The 19,279-nt window shown below is 34.2% G+C and overlaps 2 protein-coding genes across 2 annotated transcripts; both read right to left on the reverse strand.

Annotated features, from left to right (window-relative positions):
- Nucleotides 1-10,324: 10,324 nt before the first annotated feature.
- On the reverse strand, nt 10,325-12,061 carry LOC111903059 (uncharacterized). Its single transcript, XM_052771310.1, has 2 exons — nt 11,600-12,061; nt 10,325-11,511 (listed from the first exon to the last, which is right to left on the reverse strand). The coding sequence occupies exons 1-2, from the start codon at nt 11,705-11,707 to the stop codon at nt 11,209-11,211; spliced, it is 411 nt and encodes a 136-aa protein (XP_052627270.1). The 5' UTR covers nt 11,708-12,061; the 3' UTR covers nt 10,325-11,208.
- Nucleotides 12,062-12,107: 46 nt separating this feature from the next.
- Nucleotides 12,108-13,766, reverse strand: LOC128133766 (uncharacterized). Its single transcript, XM_052771309.1, has 4 exons — nt 13,134-13,766; nt 12,906-13,047; nt 12,671-12,814; nt 12,108-12,590 (listed from the first exon to the last, which is right to left on the reverse strand). Exons 1-4 carry the CDS (start codon nt 13,715-13,717, stop codon nt 12,123-12,125), a joined length of 1,338 nt encoding a protein of 445 aa, XP_052627269.1. The 5' UTR covers nt 13,718-13,766; the 3' UTR covers nt 12,108-12,122.
- Nucleotides 13,767-19,279: the final 5,513 nt, after the last annotated feature.

Consider the following 19,279-nt stretch of genomic DNA (forward strand, 5'->3'; position numbering starts at 1 on the left):
ATGTAGGTAGATTACCAAGAACCGCCTTACATAGAGTGAGACGTCCCCCCATTGAAAGTGTTTTTGACTTCCATAAGGATAGTTTGGCCTGGAATCTATCAATCACCGGTCTCCAGTTTTTCTTTAACCTCATGTTCCCTCCTACCGGAACACCAAGGTAGTTGAAGGGGAGTTTGGCCGATTCACATCCGAGGGGAGTGGCATACCGTGTAACCTCTTGCATGTCTACCCCAACACCAATTACCCGTGATTTGTGGAAATTAACCTTAAGGCCAGAAGTTACGTGAAAACACCTTAGAATTCTTGCTAGATTCCTTATATTTTCCTTATTCCATTTACCCACGAATAGGGCATCATCCGCATAGAATAAATGAGAAATAGATGTCTCCGAATGTGGGAGGGATATCCTAGTAAAAATGCCTTTCTCACAAGCTGTTTTTATTGCAATATTAAGCCCCTCCATGGCGATAATGAAAAGAAAAGACGACAGTGGATCGCCCTGTCTAACTCCCCGCTCCATTCCGAACTCCTTTGTGGGTGACCCATTTATTAGCACAGATGCTCTTGCAGATCGTAAACAACCTTGAATCCAACCTCGCCATTTATCTCCAAATCCCAGTTGCATTTGAATCGAGTCAAGGTATTCCCAGTTGACTGAGTCAAATGCTTTGTCAAAGTCCACTTTGAAGAGCAACATTTTCTTTTTTGCTTTCTTACTCCATGAGCAAAGTTCATTTACAATCAGTGGACCATCCAGGATATTCCTTCCTTCAACAAAAGCAGTTTGCACCTCTCCAATACACTTGCCAATATATATATATATATATATATATATATATATATATATATATATATATATATATATATATATATATATATATATATATATATATATATATATACTCTTGTGTTTTAGGTTTCCAAAAACAGAATTTGGAAATTACTTCATTTTAGGATGGCTTTTTTAGGGACAACCAATCAAGGAGATGATGAAAGATGGCATCAAATCAACAACGTAAAGGCTTGGATGACTTTATTTAGGCCATGACACTATTTTCAATGGCAATGACAATTTTCATTGTTTTTTGATTAAAGACATTCAATTTCGATCATTATTCCAGATTTCGTAATCCGACGTGAACTTGAACTTGAACGACTGAGGTGCTATGTGTTTGCCTAGCTGGGTGAAGGACGTAAAGGGAGAGGGTCGGCAAGTTACTTATTTTTGATTTCCAGATGCAATGAAATAACAAATAAGCATAAACACAAAATCAAAGAAAACCATATGAAAGATTACAAGTGGGTGACACATGTATTAATCAAAACTATATAATTTTATTAGTTAATGTTATATACATAATTAGGTAATTAAATATAGAATAAAGAGAAAATGACAAAAACAGCCAATTACACTAATTGCATTACAAAAATAGCCAAAAAAAATCGGGATTGCATATTTAGCCACCCATTTCGCAGATGAGAAGGCCCCATCTGCGAAATGGGCATCTCATCTGCGAATGTACAAGTGCCTGAAGCACAGTTGTGCTTCAGGCACTTGTACATTCGCAGATGAGATTTTTTTTTTTTTTTTTAATATTTTTCGGTATAAATAGGGGTAATTTCGCGAAATACTCTGATCCTATCTGCGAAATGATGATTTTTTTTATTTTTTTTTATTTTTTTTTTTTATTTTTTTTTAAGGTTGACTACGAAATGGGCTTTGCTATATAAAATTTTTTGTAGAAAAAATATCATTTTGGTTGTTATTTGGTTTGTGAAATACTCTCTATCTCTACAATTTGCTCAAAAAATGATTGAATATTTGGTTTGTCTTGTAACCGGTGGGAGATGGCAAGTTAATGGAACTAATCTGGAATACATATGTCCACAGGGAGGTATTTCTGAATTTGCTTTGATATTTTCTGAGTATATTAGTTATAGTGATTTTGTATCTATGGTAAGAAGCAAAATTGGTTTGTTAGACAAATATAGAATTAGTCTTCGTTTCCACCATCCTGAATTAAATTATTATATAGCTATAGTTGAAGACGTGGATGTTAGAATGTTGATAAACGTAATCAAATGTAGTGGAGGAAGGGCTGTGAAAGTGTTTGTGGTGGTTGATGAAGTTGAGGAGGTTAATGGGGGCGGTGAAATTGGAAACGAAGTTGTTGGTAATTTATGCAGTTTTAAAGGGAGCAACGATCCGATAGGTACTTTCAATACTCCTAGTGTACCTCAGTTTCACAGTGTTGCTGAAAATGTTAATGTTAGTTATTCACCTATTCAATATGTGGATCCCGAGAATTACAAGTATGTTGGTGATGATGATGTTGGTACATATCTTAATCATGTTGGTGGTCGTTGTGATGATGTTGCCGAACAAGAAGTTAAACTTATGAATAGGCGTGTGGTAGATAAAACTAAAAAGAAAAAAAATTCAACTCAAAAAAATGAAAAAAATCATGTTTACGGGCATTATGTTGATGTTGGTGATGTATGTTTAGATATAACCGAGCTACAAAGTAATTCCGATAGAGATGAGTTGGGTGATGAAGTTAAAGCTAAGTATCCCGATAACCTTTTTTACGGTATGCCCCCTGTACCAGCATGGCCAGTTGATAATAATGAAGATATCCCAACACAGATGGTAGACATTAATCTTCAAAAGATTCAATGTGAGAGTATATTTAAAAACAAAGAACTTTTAAAGCGGTGTATTGGTAAAAAATGTCTTCGAGAAGGTTTCCAGACGAGGACAAGTAGATCCACCAAATCAAGGTATGAAGCTGTGTGTGTTTCGAAAAATTGTTCTTGGTTACTAAGAGCAAAAGCAATTAAAAATACTGATGGACTTTTCCAAGTGAATAAATTTGTTGATGTACACACATGTTCTTCAACATTGTTGCAACCTAATCATCGACAAGCAAACAAATATGTTTTGGGTGAATATGTTGCTGATGTTTTGGCTGAAGACTATAGTAGAGTTTATCGGGGAAAAGAAATTGTTAATGATATGAATGCTCAATTGAATATCAATATCTCATACCATCAGGCATGGCGTGCGAAACAATATGCATTGTTGTCGTTAAGGGGTACGAAAGAGGATTCTTTTACCAAACTTCCGGCGTATTGTCACAACTTGGCCAAACATAATCCGGGTACTGTCACACATATTAAAACAGATGCTGATGATCGGTTTGAGTTTTTGTACGTCGCACTCGGTTGCTCGGTTAGTATTATCATGTTCTAATTTTTTTTAATATTTATTTTGGTGTATTTGAATAGATATACAATGTATTGTAGGTACGAGCTTTTGTCAATTTTTGTAAGCCGACCCTAGTAGTAGATGGAGCTCACCTAAAGGGCGAGTTCAAAGGTACCATGCTACTTGCAGTTACTAAGGACGGACAAAATCAAATATTACCGGTTGCATATGGTATATGCAAAAATGAGTGTACTGATTCTTGGACATGGTTTTTTCAAAAACTACGTGATTGCATAGGAAATATGCAGGAGCTTACAATTATATCTGATAGGTCTCCATCTATAGCAACATCCGTTGCCAACATTTTTCCTCACGCTCATCATGGAATATGTGGTGTCCATTTGTATTTCAACATAGTATCTAGATTCGGCAAGAGTAAGACGGTTAAAGGAATTTTTTGGGAGGCGTGTAGGGCGTACACAGTTGATGCTTTTGATGCTGCCATGGATGTTATGAAAAAGACAAAAGAACCAGTATGGGAGTACTTAAAAAGTATAAATCCAGAAACCTGGTCAAGGGCACATTTTAAAGGGAACCGATACAATCTTATGTCGTCCAACAGTGCGGAGTCTATAAATGCATTATCTAGACACGCACGTAAGGTGCCAATACTTATGTTGATTGATTTTTTTCGTGCTACAATGCAACAATGGTGGTTTCAAAGACGTAACTTTGCAGGTATTACGTAAATTTGTAATATTAATGTTTTATTAGTTTCGATGTTATTGATTTTAACTTCTTCATTTTGGCTGTTTTTTTAGCGGAAGCAACAACAACACTTACCCCTTGGGCGGATGAAGTTGTAAAAGAAAACAAGAAAAATTTTACCAAATGGGATGTTCGCATGATCTCAAATACGAAATGCGAGGTCAAAAAGGGGGCACAAAATGTGATTGTTGATTTTCAACATATGACATGTACATGTAGGCATTGGCAACTTGATGGGATACCTTGTGGTCATGTCATAAGATGTTTAACAGTGAACAATTACCAAGACTGCTCGAGGTTTGCATTAAATGCTTACTTTACCGAAACACTGAGGAAAACATATGAGGAATCAATAAACCCTCTGCCGAAGCCATCCGAATGGGAGATCCCCGATGATTTGATGATTGTTAAGCCACCTATAATGGATAAACGTCAGCCAGGCAGGCCAAGAAACACAGACCGCATTCCATCCCAAGGCGAGGGTCCAATTATAAAAGAGTGTTCTACATGTGGTCACCTAGGACACACGAGAAATAATTGTACTGGAAGGGCGTCTGGTAGCAGAGCAGGTCACATAATTTCTACTGCAGAAATGGCATATAATATTGGTGGTTCAGCGGGTTGCTCACAAACCCATAACGCTGATTTTGATATAAAACAACCTAGAAATTAAGAGTAATGACGAGTTGTTAGCTTATTATGTATTGTAATATTTTTATTAACTCTTACAAGACATTGCTATGCTTTCATATTTTAGTTAAGTTTGTTGATTATAACAATGAATGAAGCCTTTATATTATAAAATATAGTTTGCAGATTTATTTTAACAGTTACAACATGTTATTTAAAAAAAACAACAAACGATCATTTGGCAACCTAATCTGTTTCATGATAATATTACAACAACTTTATAACTAATTTTTAAACTCAGGGAACTGCAACGGGTACTTCTCTTTCTCCATTGTTATATAGTCATCCCTAATTCTCATTTTGTCTTCGAAACGATCCTTTTTTACCATAATGTGTATCAACTGCTCATCCTTCTCAGCAAGCCGTTTTTCAGTCGTTTTGATTGCCTTCTTACTCTTTTTTTATCCAATCTTTATGCTCTTTGATTTTGTTTTTATTGAGGTCAATCCATTCTTCAGCTTGTTTGCATTCCGAACCTATATCATTAGCAAGTTGAGTGAGAAGTCGGGATGACTCTTTGTCCTCTTCTTGTTGTGCTTCAGCCTTCTTTAATTCTTCAAAATTTTCATGTGACATATATGACCCGGCTGAAGAGGGTGTAAAAAAAGGGTCTACCGAATCACAGTAGTAACAATCTACTTCGTTGCATGAGCAAATTTCGAATTTGTGTGAGGAACTCATAATAAAATCGATGTTGTATTAAACTGGAGCAATAAGTGGTATTTATACATACTAGACAGTAATGAGAAGTCCAACTTTGAAATGACTAGACAGTAATGACAAGTCACTGTAGTAACCTGCACATCCTAGTGGGTCCCTTTAGTGACAAGAGATAAATGACAGTTTGACATGACAAAACACTGCATAAAGCTGAAATTCGTAGTCCAAATATAACCATTTCGTAGTCAAAGTATTATTTCATAGTCTATTTATTTATATAAATAGATGTTTAAGATCTATAAACCAAACACCCAAATCACCTAAACGAAACGAATTCCCATTATTAGAAATGTCGTCGAATGCAGCAAGTTCTTTGAATGAAGTACCTGGTTCCAATTCTGAAAGGCCATGGACGACAAACGAGGTGTTAGTTCTAACACGGTGCTGGCTAAGTGTTAAGGATGGTGAACCGTTACTTGCTCCCCCGCATTGCCTAATTGGTGATGAATGGAGTCGCATCACATCTTTGTTTAACCATGAGATGGGAGAAGGGCAAAAAAGAGAAAAATTAGATGTTGTTACTAAGTGGACGGATGTAAAGGAGGAAGTGACATGGTTCAATCGAGCATGTAGTTATGCGAAACGTAACAATGTTCGTTGTCGTGACGAAGAAGAGTTCTTGGAAGTTGTTACAGAGTTTTACATCTTTGAGCATGAAGGCAGAGACTTCGAATATGAGGAAGTTTGGAAGGTTGTTAGAGATAAACAGTATTTCAAGTAGACCGCTCTAATTTGTGTTAAGAATAAGCCATGGACTTGTGTTTTACGTTAATGCTTTGATCGTATTATGTCGTTTTTTTCATGTAATTGTTGTGATGTTTTAATGGTTCATGGAATCTTGTTACTAATGTATTCTAATATATTTTGATAACTAATGCAATGGCCATTTATTAACCCAAGTTAATCATACGAGTTTCTCACATAATAAACTAAAATATATTAACTCAACTTAATCATACGAGTTTCTCACATACTAAACTAAAATATATTTTAAACATATGAAATACATACGAATTACATACGAAATACATGAAAATAACCTAGTACTCACATAATAAACTAAAATAGATTTTAAACAAACGAAATACATACGAAATACATAAGAAATACATGAAAATAACCTAGTACATGAAAATAACCTAGTACTCAAATAATAAACTAAAATAGATTTTAAACAAACGGGATATATTTCAAAATATTCCAAGGGGCTTGAAACTGGAATTCCAACCCGTTACTTAATGACTTGTATTCCTCCTTAGCAGCTTCCAAGATGACATCCACAGTAGCATTTAAACGGGTGTCGTCAATTTTAGTATAAAGATCGTTGAATAATAGAACTTCGGTTTTCATTTCATACCATCTTGCTAAGATGTCTAGTTCGTCACGATCGTTTCTTGTAGCCATTCGGTTTTCAGCATTGAAAATATTTGTTAGACGGCTCCAAAACATTGGATCATTCAACTTGCTTGTCTCGTACACATGAATATAAGCATGTGTAAGAACCAAGAACTCTTCATTGCTCCATGATATAGAAGTCATTTGGATTGAAACAAAGAGGGTAGAATCTAAAAAACAATATTTGAACAACTATATTGGTTAATTTAATAACGTTTTGCATGTAACTTAGGGTTAATTTATAGTAGTTTCTACACAAAATCGCAGTCCAAACTTCTAATATGTCTGCAATTCATAGTCAAAATTAACTGACGAATGCAGTGTACTATACTTATAACACAACAGATCACTGTTCGAGTTGACAATTCATCCCCGGTTGAATGACAACACAATACATTGCTGTTTGAGTTGACAACTCATTGCACCAGGAAAGTAAGGAGTCGTTATAAATAGATTTCAATATCCGTTGTAATTGTATTCTATTACTTCCCTCCTTGCAATTATGGACTCACCACGTATATGGAGGAACGCAGAGGAGGTCGCTTTGGTTCAAGCTTGGATTACAACTGTAGAGGTGGATTTTCCACCGGGTCCCCCACAAGTTCGTGCCGGATCATTTTGGTCTCGTGTCTGTCATTTGTTTCACCATTTAATGAACCGCAATCAATATCGAAGAAGAAGAGATGTCAAAGCGAAGTTTCTGGATATGAAAATGAAGGTGAAACAATTTCAACGTATTTATAACGAGTTGGATAACGAACATGCAAATACGGATGAAGACATTCTACGACAGGTGGCTTTGGAACTATACCGCTTTCAATACGATGGTAGCGAGTTTACCCACTTAGATGCATGGAATGTTTTAAAGAATGTCCCTTATTTTTAATATGCATGTTGGTTAAGTTAATTGTTTTTCGTTATTTAAGTTGCTTGTTGTTGTATGTGTCTAGTCGTTACTATTTAATAAACGTCCATTTCTTTTAATGTATGTTGTTCCCTCAATAGCCAATATTTAGAAAGCAATAAAATAAAACCGGGGTACATAAATAACTAACACATAATACGACATAAAAAATAAACTGGGTACATGGATAACTAATACGTAACACAGCAGTAAAATAAAAACGGAGTACATAAAAAACTAATACATAATACTACATAAAACATAAATGTGCTACATGAATAACTACTGCATTGAGGGAGGTAACAGGACCACCGTTTCATTTGGTATTTCCCAATGCTCATATGATGGTATACCATTCACCAACTCAGATCCATATGCAACTCGATACACATAATTAGTGAACTTGTATTCAACCATTCTCTGAATGGACTCAGATGTACGAGTTCTTAGACATGCTATAGCGTGGCCACATGGTATACCACTTTTTTGCCATTTACCACAACTACATACCCTTCGTTCAAGTTGTACGTTGCTGGTGGCAAAAGTGTCATGGACTTCAAATGTATCCCCATACAAACGTTTTGCATTACAATTGTAAGACTTGCTGAGACTTTTTTGAACCTTACTCTCAACGTAAGGGGTCAACCCACCAGACAACCTCCCTGTAAAATTTGATATTTTAATAAAAATAGCATGACAATAAAAAAAAACAAAATATAACAATCTCCCTTACCAGCCAGTTCGGCCCGTTCAGCATACTTTGATTTTATCGACGTGGTGGTTAACTCAATTATCGTTGTTATAGGAAACTCACGTGAGGATATAATTTGCAAAATTTCAGGGACGTCAATCGATTTAACATTGTAATGTATTTTTGGGAAAAATGCTCTTGTCCATTTTGAAATCGGTATATCGTCAAGCCAGTAAATTGGACTCATAAGCAAGGTGCAGAAAGGTGGTTGCCTACATGTACTTTGCAACCTTTCGAAACACAAGTAAAAATCATCAACGCTATATGCATTGCATGACTTCCAAAACAATGATTCGACTTCCGTATTGTTATGTCCGATAGACTCACGTATCTTTCGAGCTATATCTTTAGGACAATATCCATGATAGGAATCCGGGTAGGCACTGTCAACACCAAAGTCTATGTTATCACACATGTTGCTTATGAAACCAACCTCTATGTCCTCACCTAAACAATCTCTTAACCTCATCATGAACCATCTCCATGATTCTTCACACTGTAAGGTTCCCAAACCAAGTGCTAAGAGTAGTGGCTCATGATTTCCATCTAAAGCCACTACGAAGTACATTGTTGTCAGAAAGCTCCCAAGAAGGGGTAAATAACCCACATATATTAGCGGTATCATGCACCTAAGGAAGGTACGAATCTACATAAAAACGAACACATATTAGTGTTATGTAAGAATTAATCGACATACATTACCATGAAATATTGTATAACTCAATAAAAGAAGTATGTTATACCACGCAACCTAAAGCCACAAAACAGAATTGAAAGCGGTTGTTATCGGTTTTCTTAATGGCTGTGAAGGTATTATGATTTGTTCTTTGAAGGTTATGCAAGAAAATTGGTAGTTGAGAAAAGGTTCTTTGGCTGTGACTACTCATTTTCAATATCGATAATTGTGCTCTACAATGATCACACAAATGGAATTATAAATAGAAGATATTGTATCTCTACTGATCAAAATTCATAGTTTAACCCTTTAAATTCATAGTTGAACATTTTGAATTCATAGTCAAACCAGTTCATTTCATAGTCAAATTTCACTGACCGACATGACAATACTACAGAATGTACTTGTCTGCATTTCATAGTTGAACATTTTGAATTCATAGTCAAACCAGTTCATTTCATAGTCAAATTTCACTGACCGACATGACAATACTACAGAATGTACTTGTCTGCATTTCATAGTTGAACATTTTGAATTCATAGTCAAACCAGTTCATTTCATAGTCAAATTTCACTGACCGACATGACAATACTACAGAATGTACTTGTCTGCATTCCATAGTTGAACTTTTTGAATTCATAGTCAAACCAGTTTATTTCATAGTCAAAAAGAATTGTCCGTAATATGATTTATTCTATAAATGGGTGTCACTCATTATGAAAAAATTTAACTGAGAAACTACCTCCGATTTAAAAGAATAAGAAGGCTAATGGCATACTGCAATTGTGGAGGAGAACGTATCGTTAGGATTTCGGGTACAACTAAAAACCCAGGAAGATTGTTCTACGCTTGCCCGTATTTGGTATCATGTTCTTACCGTCATTCAAATTTAAACCCTCGTGTTTACATGACACAAATTTATTTTCTTACTGTGGATATTAAATTTAACAGGGACCAAAATGCGGGTTTATCAGTTGGGTTGATGAAGAGAAGGACCAATCTTCTATGGTAATAGCTAAAGTAGCTAACTCTAATAAGCTCTTTCAATCAGAAAATAAGAAGTTAAAGATAGCGTTGGTTTGTAGTTGGGTGTTGTTCTTGGCAGTTCTTGTTTACAAGTTGTAAGTTTTTCAATATTGTTTTTATGGTTTTGAAGTTGTTTGGTCAATAAATTGTTGTATTTGTAACGTTAAAACAAATGTTGTGGTCGTTCTTATGTTGAATTTATTGATAAGTAATTAGTAGGTCATTAAATTGTTGTAATTGTCGTAACGTTATATTTTTTGTCATCCGTTGAGTAAACTCTAAAGATAAACTAATAATGAAATCCAACATTAATTTGTATATACATTTATATAATCCAACTACAGAGGAGCAAGACTAGACCCCCAAATAATTTTTGCCATCCGGAGACGGAACTCTAAAGCTGCGTTCTTTGGGTCAATAAGAACACGTATTGGTTGACCTGAAACCAATTGCTCCATAAACATACAAAGAAAAACACCGCAATCTCCCAAATGACTACTTTGTTGGGGAACGTTTTCTTCATAAATGAATTGCATATTCAATGGAATCCTTGGGATGTTCCTCCGCGCCCAATACTTAATCTTGTCCAAATAATTTGCCACCTAACGTTCAAATTTGGAAAAGATTCCTTCGGATTGAAATTTTTCATAAGCACCTCTACCAAGACTGTCATAAATATGCACTTCCATTGACGCTAATCGTAGTTCCCCAAATAGCCAATGATTAGGGGATGAATGAATCGGCAATAAGACCTGTATAAGGATCAGAAAATAAATTTATGTTTATTTACATCACAATACAAAAACATAACAAAAAAACGATATTATTTTCAATATAAAGTATTAAGTTTACCGTATCAACATCCCACCAAGCAACCATGAAGTTGGGGTATGTAGCAATACCAGCCATAAACGCCCTCCAGTCCTGTCCTTCTTCCAAAGCATGAGAAACAAAAAAATTTGGAGGCATTATTGTATGTCGGTCGCTCTCAAACCGTCTCTCCATCAAAAGTCGGTACCAAATGGTTATATGCTGCACACATGATACTTTTGTTATTGACTAAAAAACAATTAACTTTTAAAAGAATTAATTAACAATTTATTTACCGCTGACTCCAACCATCCGTCGTGTGTATGCCCAAACAATGAGCTCCAAAAATCTCTATCTAACACGAAATTAAACAAACGATGCTGCACATCGTATGAATGCAATACATAATTTTGGATGACATCCTCACCGCCTGCTACGTAAGGTTGCAGGCGCAACATGGAGAAGTCATGAGCAACACCAAAAACTGGAGGAGGAACGGGGCTTGTTGATTTCATACCAACCTTCTTTTTTGTTCTTCTTTTTTGTTTCGGTGTCGTGTGCAACTAAAAACAATATTCAAATGTTTAAATGTATATCTTTCAGATAATTCACATAAACATAAAATCATCAGTTTATAAATAAAACGAATACCTCGGTGTAAGGAGTGCATAAAAATTGTGATGGTTTTCGACTCCTAGGTTTATCGGGTGTAACTTCTTTGTCATCATCATCATCATGAAAATAATCTACATTTCCCATTATTATAAGTTCGTCTTCATCCGGCACATCATCATCAAATTTGTTCCCTGCATTGTCATTCCTCTCCTCCCACTCCTACATTAAAGATAATACTTTATACTTAATAACGAAATACACATAATTTAATAACCAATAATATCTAAATAAACAAAATATTAATATTAATGTAACTATATAATAACCTCTTTAACTTCACTATAATCGTTTACATCAAACACATCATCATCAAATTTGTTCCCCGCATACTGATTACTCTCCTCCAACACCTACATTAAAAATATAACTTTTTACTTAATAACGAAAGACACTTTATTAAAAAGTAATTATTAAAATCGTAAAGGTAACATCTATAACAACCTTGTCGTTTTGAGTATCACCAAAAACATTTTGAGTTGTATTGTTTTTATTCATCACTTCATCTTGCACAACCTATATTTTCAAATATAAAATATGAACACAGGTATTCATATATGTTAATAAAATTTAATAAATAATGTAGCGTGTAACTAACCTGTTCATCATAATTTCTTTGTGACACTGTCGGTTCCTCAAAAATAATGTCGTTCCAAAATTGTTCATTATTCACTTCTTCATAAAAAACCTCTGTAGGTTTTTGTTGATTCATAAACACATGCTGCTCCAGTGCATGTACCCGTTTCAACAACTCGTCTAGCTTGTGTTTCCCACTGCCCCGACCTCTACCATGAGAGCGACCACTGGACGACATACTAGACGAAGATTCGTCTTGTCTCCTAAAATGGTCCCGTACTGGGGATGGAACTGCTTTCCCTTCACCATATACATACTCTTGAAATGACATATAATAAAAAGATGTCATCTCACCATCACCCGGTAACATGTTTTGTCTTGGTGGTAGCCCCTCCTAAAAAATTAAACATATTAAAAATGCATATAAAACTATAATAATCAACTTTATTAATAATAAACGAATTATTTTTAAACCTGCATCTTTGACCAAATCTTGTTCACGTCAACCCATTTCAATTTTTTTGTTCCGCTCCATCTTTTCATCCGAGGCAAGTCTTTATTTTTTCTCAATGCAAATCCACATGCACGAACAGCCGGAATCATCTCATATATCCATATCTACAATTTTGTACAATAACAGTAATAAAAGTTAAAATTAAAATAAAAAATATAACAATAAAACAATTTAAATATAATAAAATTTTTATACCCTAATTGGAGCAGTAAATCCTGAGACGGAATACTTTAAAATTTGACCACGCTCAGGAAGTGATAAATAATGATGTATCTTATTCCACGTATCCTCAAGGTCAACATAAGTAAAATCCCATAGATAGCTACCCCAAGCGAAGCTAACAAAACAAAAAAAAAACAAAATTGATTATTATATAAATTATAACTTTAATAAAATAGAACTTTTAACGTAAAGAAAATATACCTATTCCAGAGATCCAAATTCTCAGCCAAATAAAACCAATCTTGTGGCACCCGATCGTTAACTTCTTTGCCCAAAAAACCTTCACACAAAATGCATATCAAACATACTCTAACTGCATCAAGGTCGTCAAGTGCTAGGAATGTTTGATTTAAAATTAAACTTTTCAGGTCGCCGATTTTCACCGAACTATTAGTATGGTCCGGAAATAGCCGTTCACGCAGTAAACATCTTTTTTTACTGCTTATTAATTTTTCCGACCCTTTTCTCGCAATGTTTTTTGGATACTCCCCAAAATTGAACCCGGTAATCAAACAAAACTCTTCCAGCCCATAAACCATTTTGGTATTGCCTACTCGAAAATATAAACGTTTTATTCCATCTGGAGATAAAACAGGGTCCGGCCGGATCTGATGAAGGAACATTTTATGAAACAATAAAGCGTCCCCTTGTAAACGAGGGACATCAATAAAATAGCCAAAGACGGTATTTCTGAAAATAGCACGTCGGGCATCATCTAAAACTTCAAAGACTTCCCATATGTTACCGCCAGAGCCTTTTAGGTTCGCAAAGGCTTTCGTATTCATTAAACTAAAATCATGCTGCAAAAAAAAAACACAAAAACAAATTAGATAACTAAAAAATCTATATTTTTTTTTAAATATATGATTACGAACTGCAAATACTTTCTTAATTACTAATATATATATTTCCCCGATAAAAAACAATAACATACACATATATAAACAATTTTCCAAGTTATACAACAAATATATTTACGATAGAAAGCAATATCATACATAATTATATAAATATTTTCAACTTAAACATATTTTCAACTTAAACAAATTTTCAACTTAAACGACAAATATATAAACAATTTTTATCTTTCTAATTAAAACTAACATTATATAACCATATAAACAAAAAAATTTAAAAATAAAACGACAACCAAACTAACAATTTTGCAAGTTATACGACTACTTTATACAAAATTTTCAACTTATACGACAAATAAAAACAATTTCTAACAATATATATACGACAAATTTTCAACTTATACAAATGTTATACGACAAATATATATACAAACAACTATTTTGCAGTTTATATAAACAATTATAGGATAAAAATTTACAAGATTTCAGGTTATACAACAACTAAAAAAACTACAAAAATCACAAATTGTAAACATTATCTACTTGTCTCTACTTGCATTTAAACTTTAAGTATACTAAAAATATACTAAAACTATCAAACACAACAAAATTAACTTTAAAAAAAAAATAACTTTAAACATTAAAAGAGTTAAAATCTAACCATATTTGCGGGGTTGTTGACATAATCCTCCATTTTCTTCAAAAACTAGCCAAAATTCCGAGAGAAGCCCAAAGTTAGAGAGAGTTTTTGTGTAGAGAATGGTGAAAATGAAAAAAAAAAAAAAAAACGTTTTTATACCTAAAAATCACCCATTTCGCAGATGAGAAGGCCCCATCTGCGAAATGGGCATCTCATCTGCGAATGTACAAGTGCCTGAAGCACAGTTGTGCTTCAGGCACTTGTACATTCGCAGATGAGATGCCCATTTCGCAGATGGGGCCTTCTCATCTGCGAAATGGGTGGCTAAATATGCAATCCCGATTTTTTTTGGCTATTTTTGTAATGCAATTAGTGTAATTGGCTATTTTTGTCATTTTCTCTAGAATAAATGTCTTATCTTCTTAGTCAACCAAACGAAATTGCCTATGCAATTATCGGTTTTCAATGGTTAGTAAAAAACTAAAAATATAAGCAGTTTTGTTGGTTTGTCTAGTTTGGTCCTTAAATGGACGTTGAATATAATGGAATCACAAAATGAGAGGATTTGTTGTTATTTTATTAATACTAAATTTAGTGTCAAGGTGTTTTTTGTTTTTTTTTTTTTTAAACTGAAAAATGGTACGTGTGGTATGTATATTTTTTGAGTTTTAGTCAAAATTTCGATTTTTCAGCTATATGGTCGTTTTAGCCATGTTTTTATATGGATTTTGTCAATCCAAATATTGAAATGACTGTAATACCTTTAGGATATTTATTCTTTATTTTTTAAATATAATTTTTTTTTATTTATTTTAATAGTTAAAATATAACAGGAGACCTCTCTCTCTCTCTCTCTCTCTCTCAAAAAAAAATGGTCGTAAGAGAACGAAAGAAATCCACATCTTATGAACACACACTTCCAGATCATATGAACCCAAAGATGGTGTTCATCTATTCAACCCCTTCATTAACAAACTTACATGTTCAATTTTGATTTTGTTCTTGAAAGAGGAAAGAGAAGAAAGAGAGTTTAGATCCCCCCAAGATCACTTTGACATAAAGATGTTCTTGATATTCACACCCGTATGTTTGTTTTCTTGAATTAACTTCACACACACATACACCCAAACATGTTTGGGTTTTCAGATTCGAATTCACACATACACCTATGAAGTTTAGATTCTTTTTTAAAGACCCACATACAACTACATTTTCATCTGAAGAGAGAGAAAAGAGCTCAAGAACATATATATTCGACTTCCTATTTGATTTCGGGGTTTATTCTTGAGAGTTTAGAGTAAGAAAAAACCCAACCCCAAATATCTGCAACATATATCTGAAACTATCATCGATTTTGATTGAAGCAAAACGATTATGACTTGATGGTTGTTTTGAAGTCAATTTTAAGAAAGAAGTAAGAAGAGAATTTGATTTATTGAAAGAGTAAGAGGGGCTGCGTTTTTGCTGGAGTGATGGCCGTGTTCATGTGGATTTCTCGGTGGTGGCTTCAATGTCACACCCCTAAACCGAGAACGGCGGAAACGTTCGGGGGCGGAAGACGTCATGTACAATATCATAAAAATGCATAATAGTAAAACAAGCAACAAAATCCATTGCATTAATAATATAGTTTATACAAGTGAGTTCTGTGTATAGTTGTAAGACACCAAAAATAATATATCAAAATAAAAGACGAGTCTTTAACATGCTCCGTCTTCTCAAAATCTAGTCCAATGTACATGCCTACTGGTGACCTGAGAATACAAGTTATTTTGAAAGAGAGAATCAACATTTAAGTTGACGAGTTCATAAGTATTTTAGTGTCAAAAGTTTACATTCGTTTCATGAAAATGTTGGTAATTGTGTGATGAAAATGTTTGTATACTTCCTAGAAAATCCTATATTTTTTACTAAAAAGAAAAGCAGTCTTCTACCAAGACTCAACTGTTTTGTGTGTTCTGTTCTCTTGAATAAAGTGTAAAATGTGTGTTTGTACTTGAAATAGTATAAATGTAATGTTTTCCATATTTGTAAAACTATCTTTACTCTAAAAATAGTATGCATTTCTCGTGTGAGAATATCATTGTATAAATGTAATGGAAAATGAAGATTTACACTAGTATTGTATAAAATACACTACTGAATGCATTAACTACCTTATAAACCAAACTGGTTAAATTAGGTTAAAATGTGATAAAGGTATAACCATACTTGATAGACTAGTATAACAACACGACGTTCTTCAAGTGTCGAAAATGGTATGACATTTGTCACCCGTAGAACTACAGGTCCCACTGTAGCTAGCAGCAAGGTGTAGGATGGTCAATCCTATATAGATCTATACACAAACTCACGCTCTCCCTCCAAGAGACTTTGGTTATAAAACGTGACATAGTAAGGATATTGCTATGCCATGAAATAGTATCTTACATTTTGGATATCTTGTTCTTGCTGTAGTATGTATGTTCCTTCTTATTCTTGTTATAGTATGTGTGTTCCTTCTTGTTCTTGTAAATGAATAGTATACTTTGTAATGAATAGTAATAGTATGTATGTACTAACTCATGTATGTTTCTCTGTTCTAGAAATAATATGTAGTGATTCTATAAACTATACCTATTATAGTTTACTAGTATGTTTGTTTGAATTGTTACTGATTTGTAGAAAAGACTCAATTGTTCAACATAAGCAACTGAGTTAAATATGTACTTTAAAAATGGAGGTTTATATTCACTTATATATTTGGTAAGTATAACTATGATTTAACCGACAGTCGGACTAGTGATCCTACCCTAAGCCCATAACCAAACAAGGAACAGGAGTAAGGTATTTAGCAATAGTCCTAAGTCTGTGAAAGCATACTTATACATAAATATATAACTGAATACGTTTTTTGATAATAAATAGTAGTCTAAAATAGCTTAAAAGAGTTCTTGAAATGATTTTTAACAACTTATGAAAGTATAAGAAATCCTTTGTTTGATGTTTTCACATGTAAGTGGTTAACACAATTATATTGTGTTCCACTTGTACTCTCCCCCTAAAAGCATTAAAAAGCATATACAACTGTAATTTGTAGGGGTATGAACTCACCTTATGTGGGTGATTCAATTGAATGTTCGATATAGGTTGATTGACTCCATAAGCTAGTTCCCGAGACAAAACAAGTCCTAAATGGCAATTTATGCAACATAATGGCATTCAATTAGCAATTATAACCTTTAAGGAATTAGGGAAACAACCTAGGATGCAAGAATCACTTACCAAAGAGGTATTAGAATCGAAATCAAGTGGTTGTAAGGAGTTCACGATCAGCTGGGTGTTGACGACCCAAGAAAACTTGGTGTTCTTGAGTTCACGACCCAAAATTCTTGATGAATGATGATTAATTGAAGGTCCTAGCAAGTTCTCTTGAAGAAAAAGAGAAGGAGGATGATATTTGAGAGCAAAGGGGTGTTTTCGGTTGAAGATCTTTGAGAGAGAAGAGAGGTGTTTGATGGGTTTTGAGCATTCTAACACTCCTAAGTGTACATGCAACCCTAAATACCTTGGATCTATGTTTTCTCTATTATACATGCAAATAAGAACTTCCAAGGTATTATCCTAATCTAGCATACAAAACAATGACTATAGCAAGATAGAATACATACCTCTTTGGTGTAGAAAGTCTTCATGAAGCTTGAGTGCCTAGTGCCCCAAGTGTGACACCTCAAATGGAGTCACAATCATCAAAACACTTAGAATAACTTGAGAGAATTCTTACAACTCATGAAATCGGCTAGCCCTCTCTAGAATAATACTAGTCGCCCGATTTTGCCAAGAATAATATCTTTATATAGTGTTACAATTAGGGTAAACTCTTAATTGTCATGGCTTTCCATTTCCTTGGATCCATGGGTACAAATACACCATGGAGCATCCATGGACCATCCTATGGGTTTTAGCCCAACTTGATTATCCATGGAGCATTAGCCCACTATACAAGTATGGATGATTTACACAATCAACCCATATATTTAATTAGTCTTCTTTTGATCACTTAATTAATCCTAGATTAATTCTTGATCAATACTAATTAAATAATCTTATTATTCTTATTATTAATATACTAGAACTTATAATATATTAATAACCATAAGTGTCTTATTTCTCTCATTAAGTCTATCCAAGTGCATGATGGTATGCAACCCAAATGGACCATGCCGGGTCGGGTCAAATCTTACCAATTATAGTTATGGACTTAGACATTAATCCAACAGTCTCCCACTTGGATAAGTCTAAAACTATTATTGCGTATGACTTCAGGAACCAACCGGCAATCGTAGCTCTCAAAAGCTTCTGTCGAACTCTGACCTTGTAGATGAACTCTGACCTTTGTCAGTGACTTGTCCATTAGATAAGGGATCATATATTCCTCCATTCTAGATATCATATGGACTGAGACATGGATTATAATCATTCTCTCTGTCCATTTGTTGTTTCCCGATTTCCGATTTATGACGACTGACTAATTGAACAAATCAAATCAGTCCTGGCCCGGCCGAGCACTTCCATTTGTCATCATCAAATCATCGAGGGGCCCACAGATATCACTTTTATCCCAAAGGTAAAAGGAACGGATAAACTTCGACTCATATGGCTTGTTCTACTACTTGTTGAATCATACACAAAGGCACGTTTTATAGCACAGAGTTACCAAATGCGGTTTAGTGCAATCAATGTACTATCAACTCATAGTAACAACTCATATCTCTAGGTTTGAAGAATATAAGATATTATCGTCTCATGATCACTTGTGATAAAATCCAATAAGTGATTCCAATGAGCGCGGGTTGAATCCAATACTCAGA

This window comes from Lactuca sativa, chromosome 4 (genome assembly GCF_002870075.4).
Source record: "Lactuca sativa cultivar Salinas chromosome 4, Lsat_Salinas_v11, whole genome shotgun sequence".
Taxonomy (NCBI): Eukaryota; Viridiplantae; Streptophyta; class Magnoliopsida; order Asterales; family Asteraceae; genus Lactuca; species Lactuca sativa.

Coding starts and splice junctions, on each gene's coding strand:
- LOC111903059 (XM_052771310.1), bottom strand. CDS start 11,707: ATGGGAAATGTAGATTATTTTCATGATGATGATGATGACAAAGAAGTT. Junction 11,512..11,599: donor TATGCACTCCTTACACCGAG/GTATTCGTTTTA, acceptor TATTGTTTTTAG/TTGCACACGACACCGAAACA.
- LOC128133766 (XM_052771309.1), bottom strand. CDS start 13,717: ATGAATACGAAAGCCTTTGCGAACCTAAAAGGCTCTGGCGGTAACATA. Junction 13,048..13,133: donor AATTTGGATCTCTGGAATAG/GTATATTTTCTT, acceptor TTGTTTTGTTAG/CTTCGCTTGGGGTAGCTATC. Junction 12,591..12,670: donor AGATTTGGTCAAAGATGCAG/GTTTAAAAATAA, acceptor TTAATTTTTTAG/GAGGGGCTACCACCAAGACA.